This window comes from Limulus polyphemus, unplaced genomic scaffold (genome assembly GCF_000517525.1).
Source record: "Limulus polyphemus unplaced genomic scaffold, Limulus_polyphemus-2.1.2 Scaffold2332, whole genome shotgun sequence".
Classification (NCBI taxonomy): Eukaryota; Metazoa; Arthropoda; class Merostomata; order Xiphosura; family Limulidae; genus Limulus; species Limulus polyphemus.
In genome coordinates this window covers 58937-65224 of record NW_013667942.1, presented here as the reverse complement: position 1 = coordinate 65224, position 6288 = coordinate 58937, and the positions used below count along the sequence as shown (strand labels likewise).

The window sequence follows — 6288 nt, the reverse complement described above, 5'->3', positions numbered from 1 at the left end:
CACAATTGGCTGCAGACAGTGAAAGGCAGTAGGAGTTGAGACGTTGTGGGTGTAAGCACTCAACTCCACACCTTTAATTGATTGTTCATGCTTGCTGGCTAGTTTAACATCAGCATTTGGATTTTGTCTGGTAGATGGGTTATCCCCAACACATTTGTGAGCTATTACCACAGGCATTATCTGTTAAGACTTTAAGGTGACAACTAGGATTAACAATGAATTCTTCACTAAAATCTTCTTAATGCTTATTTAATATTAAGCTCATTATTGCTTTATAGTGCTGATTTTAATCGCCTATTAACAATTAATGTAATTAATAGTATTGAAGCTATTTATTTCATTATATATATATACATATATATATGTCTAGTTAGAGTTTAAACATCTCATTTTAGCCTATGATTAGCTTAAGACCTTTTTAAACATAGTTGAGAATTTTCAAGGCTTTAAAAATACAAAAACCAATTTAAGACTTTTTAAGGCTTTCCAGAAACTCTGTCATGAGAAAAATATTCAAAGATATTGGATCATTATCATGGTTAGTAGCCTGTACAATCACCTAAATTTAATTATTAATTAATAACTATTTTTATTTATTACATAACTAGCTAGTAATTAGTATCTAGTTATAAAAAATTACAAACTTATAATTAGACTTGTATATGAAAACGTATCTTTGTTAAATTGTCAAGTTACGCCAGAAAAGACGTAAATATACTTTAGTAGACATTTTATACAACAAGTTAAAAGCTTATCAGTTTTTAAAAATGTCTAATGTGAGGTCGTACAATAATATTAGATTATTATTTATTGATAGTATTAAGTGTGGTAAGGTTTAGCCCTAACTGAACTAAAGCAAAAAACGTACACAAGTTACAGTGTTAATTTATCTCTTTATCAAAAATCGGCCATACTTAATAAAGGCTTAACTAATGTTAGGAATAAGACAAGTGGACTTATAGATTTCAGTGTCAATTAGAATTATTTTGTATCACTCTAGAAATCCTGTATTTAAAGAAGTACTGTTGCAATAAAGATATTAATTTGATCACAAATGTTTTGCAGGTCTTTGCTAGTCTTTAATATATCACAGCAATAGATTGTGCTTATTTTCAGCTGTATAAGTAAAATGGAAATACACTTATAATAAAAACAACAATTGGGGTTTAACATTCATGTATCTTGGTGCATGGGATTTTTCTGACCCTAAGTTAAAAGGTTAATATTCTGAACTATTTGTAGATTTTTTTCTTAACTAATGAAATTACAAAATTGCTGATTTAAATCTTGAAAGTTTAGTGCTAATACAGATATGGGCTAAGGGCATGAAAAACTTCAAAAAAAAGTATTTGGCCAATTGGGCAAGTAAGGAAAAAATTTACTTGACTAGATATTTTAACCCTAAATATAATGTATATTCATTGAGACTATAAAAGTAGTCTGCATTTAATTTGCTTTTAATACTTAGCCTGGAAATAAGAATTCCAATTTGTTCAGCCATAATGTTAAATTATTGACATGTAGTATTATTATTAATAATAATCATTTTAACCTCAAATTATGCTTACAACATAATACTATGACATAAAAGTTACAGAGAATAGAACAATGTTTATAATATATTTGACCTATGCTTAAAGGATATTACGTGATGTTTATTTTAATACTCCTGATAATAAACTACTTTGTCATTAAATAAACAACTCATATTTATCCCGTTTCAAAAAATGATTTTCCCTAAAACAACAATCAATCTCCAATAGTAACCATCCGATACCTCTCTAGAAAAAATTTGAAATGCTTTTATGTTTTAACAATGTTTCACTTTTTAAGCTTAGGTAATTAAATGACCTATTTCATGGTTGTATAGTTTTGTCCTTTTTCTAGTAAAATCAGTAATGTACATTACTGTCCAATTAGCTTCCAATTGAAAATATTAATTTTGATTTTCTTTAAATATTTAGTAATCCAGTCATTAACTCTCAAGACTGTTGTTTTTAATTGTTTCATTTTATGAAAAGAGAGCTCAGCTGGTAAACATTTCTTTAACACACAAGACACGCATAATCAGCAACTGGCAGGGACACTAACTAACTGCATAAGTTACTGTACAACGCATGATAAAATATAAAGTATTTGAAAGTAGGAAGACAGTGTATTTTCATCCATGTAAAAACACTGGATTTAAATTTTGTGTTACTACAGGGAAGATAATAGTTAATATTTTCATTACTCAAGTACATGCAAGTTCAATTAAAAGAACATTATAATAATACAAGTGAGTCAGACATGTAGATATGATCATAATACATTTACAATCACTGAGTAGTGACCTAATTTTACTAGCAATGGAGAGAGTTCAGACTGAAGTTTGTTGGTTTAGTCAAGAAAGTTGTAATAAAAAAAATACATGCCTGGGTTCAATTATATATTTGTCTTGGGCATCTATATCTAGCGTGGCATTTTTGAAACACTGACGTTTGAATATAAGTAGGTTTTTTAATATTTTCAAAACTGTTCTAAAATATACGTGCAGATAGCCCATTGTGTGGCTTTGTGCTGAAACAAATCAAATAATCAAATTGAATCTATACACTACAAAACTTTTAATTCCAAAGAATTCCTTACTGACGTAACTGTAGCCTGGACCTTTTCTTCTTTTTCTTGTTCTTCAACTTTCTTAATGATCTCCAATACTAAGGAAGAAAACATATAAACTGTAAAAAGGTAAATGCTACATAAGAAGTGTATATTTTTGAACATTTCTTGAACACACACACATTTATTTTAGTATAAACAGGGATCACAAACCTGTGTTTTAGTTTACTTGGACATTAGATAACTATACATATTTTTTAAAGCCTAGATTATACCAATATTTTTAAGCTAAAGTAATACTACTACTAGTATCCAAAGTTTTCCAAGTTTTAACATTAGTCTTTTAATCATGTGGTTATTAGTTTTATATGTTAGCTAGATTAAGGATTAATGTATCCTGGTTAAGTTGAAAATAGACTAGAAACTTAATACAAATGTAAGAGACAGTAAAAGTATGTCTATAAAGCAAGCAAAAATGACTCAAATCTAGCACATTTAGTAAGTATCACTAACAGTTACTACTATTACTACTGTCAGTAGTACATGGATTTAAGATATAACATTTTTTTTACTATCCCATTAAAGTATAGATAAACCAATAAAAAAACATGACATTAACACTGAAAACTTGTTTCTTTATAGAAATGGAAGTCAGATATAATATTTGAGTCTATATCTAGTTTTGTCTTAAACAATTAATGTACCGAGTTTCTTAAATTTTCATTCCATAATGGAGAAAAAGGATATTTACATGTTCATGTGGTTATTTGTTACAGCTAAAACAGGAATTCAAATTTTATATTTCCTACAGAATTTTAAAATCCTCATGGAAAAGAGGAGATATTGGAAAGAACTTAAACATCAAACAGGAGCTATGTATGAAATAGGAAAAACAGAGAAAGAGTGAAGAAACACTTGAAAATCTAGAGGTATTATATGCATTATAAGAATGAAAATTAGGTAGTTTTCAATATATTATTAACTCTTTAAGCCCGTAATTTTTTGCTCATTCTGCCGGAATTATTTCCATGATTTCCTAATAATTATCACCATACTTTATAAAACTTCAATTTCCATAATTTTGTGGATAATAACATGGTTTGGATTAGTTTTCAGCCAAAGAAACATAAATGTTATTGGATGTTATCACTGTCCAATAGGTAAATCAGGATTTTTGGTCAGACTTTAGCAGCATTAGCTCGGGTTTAAGGAGTAAATATCTTAACATCCTTTACCAATAATACTTCATAGAAATGTAAAGTTAACAATAACATTGGAAATCAGCATTTAACATCAAAAACAGAATTCATTTAATTCACAAACATTTTCATGTATGGCTTGATCTGGATTTCTCATTAAAATAAAATCATATTTGATATTTTGCAGTCACCATATCTGGAACTAGTCCTACATTTTACATATTTTCCAGATCTGGCACTTCCATAATGGTACATCTAACATTTGATATAACCAGATTCAAGAAATTGTAAAATAATATCTCTGAATTATACCAAAAAATAATAATTATAACATTTATAATAGTGCAAAAAAATCTTACCTGGTAAAGGTTGCAGAGCATCACACTCAGAATTGTATAGAACCACAAATGCCTTATGTCGTTTAATAAGAGACTGTAAAAACATCAAGTAGCGAGTTTAATTTTTAACATATTATTAACTTCATATTTCAAAAGGTGAGTTGAACCAATGATTATGCCAAAAAATATAAATATGATTGTGAAATGTCAAGACAAGAAATTATCTTTTCCATCATAAGACATTTTAAAAACATAAACAAATGACATACTAGTTTCACTTCATACTGTTGGAGTTGAAAACATGAAAATATGGAGACCAGATATTTTCATTACAGTTACTTTTATCAAACCACTCAAGGATGTTACATGTCCAGATCACTCGTTTCAATTTTAACCATTCAAACCATCTACAAATAAAACATTTCACTGTCTGCTAAATAATATACATAAAAGATTAATCTGTAGTAGTAGTAATATGTACGAATCGATCAATTAGTTCTCTCTGTAAATACAGACTATCTTCATTTATCATTTATTGTATTAGCACTGCATTATAGTTTTATTGGTATCAGAATTTACCACCTGGCAATGTTTTATGAGACCACTTTATTCCCCTATGTTCAGCTGTTGCTAATTCAGAAGTCAATCATTATACAATATTATCATCAGAACTAAGAAAAAAAGTCTAAATCAATTATTATTTCCAGTGATGTAAAAACACAATATTTCAGCTTTTATTTTGAAGTTAAGATTTATTATAATCTATTTTCGATAGTGTAGAAAATATTTCAATCTAAACTGCTATCCCTCATTTAGATTATTTGCTCCACAAATATAATTTCTTGTCTGTGTTTCAAATTCAAATTTCTTGTCCAAATAGATAAACCTCATCTACATATGAAACATAGCTACTAATCTGTGCTTTCTACACATATTTGTTGCTTATTTATAACTCAAGTAGTTGAAAAGCAGTAAATTAACTAAATAATGACAAAGACAATGTAATTCAACTAGATGCACTTCTTGTTCTACAATTTTCTTTCTCACAATCTGTTCACTCTATTTTTTCTTTATATGGACTTTAAATTTTTAAAGATTTAGCCAGTATGTCGGAAGTCTGCTCCTGGTTACAGGTTCAAATAATCAAATTGTAATTGGGTTTTGTTCAGCTCATATCCTATATAGAGGTTACAACTTAATTTTATTGATTCCTCTGATTACTTATTTATTTCACTTTATTAGTTATCAATACAGTGTGTTTTCATTCCTTGTAGGAAAAAATTTCATGAAGAATATGACGCTCTGGCAAATGGACATCAGATCAGCAAAGGCTAATTTGGGATATCTTAATATAATTTCAAAGAGAAGTGCAGAGGTATGATTTATAAATATGTTAAGATAAATGCTGTCTGTTTGTAATAGTTTTGACGATATACAAGTTATCTTGCAGCAAAAATTATTTTGCAAAATAAGCTAGTGCATGATGATGTTAGGCCTACTGTTAGAGCTTAGACAAAGTTCATGCTCATTTTATATGTACCATTGTTGGAATGAAATAGATAAAAAATAAATTAAAATATGGGTGCATAAAAATAGAATAACTGGCATAATACTGAATACAAATTTCTTATTATGATGCAATTATTTATTTTATGAAATAAATAGTAATGAAACAGAAATGTAAATAAAGCTTGAGTCACAGAATGTGTGTGGACTGTAAAACAAACATGCATGAAACATGAGTTTCATGTAAGTGGCTATAAAAATATTACATAACAGCATAGTATACAGCTACATCACACAGTGGTTTAAATTTGAATAAAAATAAAAAGCATATTTGGTGTTTGCATTTTAACTCTAGAGAAAGTATGTTTCAAATATGTTTACATATCTGATTAAAGGTTTATGCACCTAAATGCTTGAACACCAAACTGAAAAGGACCATGCATTTTTATCCTATATATGAAATTTACTCATAATTCAACATGGTAGTAGTTACACTCATTAATCTAACACATCTAAAAGTGAAAGAATGTTTCGATTTATATAGTTGTACGGTGTATGATATTTAAACATCTCATGTGTTGTTTTAGCAAAAAAAAAAGTAGTGTGGAATATAATTCACAATAATCATATATATATATATATATATA

At 28.1% G+C, this 6288-nt stretch overlaps 1 protein-coding gene across 6 annotated transcripts in view; it reads right to left on the bottom strand.

Moving 5' to 3' along the window:
- LOC106466648 (E3 ubiquitin-protein ligase RAD18-like) overlaps positions 1-6288 on the bottom strand; it is a 103408-nt gene that overhangs the window by 76527 nt on the left and 20593 nt on the right. For all 6 annotated transcript variants that reach the window (XM_022394701.1, XM_022394702.1, XM_022394703.1 and 3 more), the window contains 2 exons: positions 4157-4229; positions 2629-2696 (listed from right to left, as the gene is read on the bottom strand). In XM_022394701.1, the coding sequence (XP_022250409.1) occupies positions 2629-2696; positions 4157-4229 (141 nt within the window). The remainder of the gene's footprint in view (positions 1-2628; positions 2697-4156; positions 4230-6288) is intronic.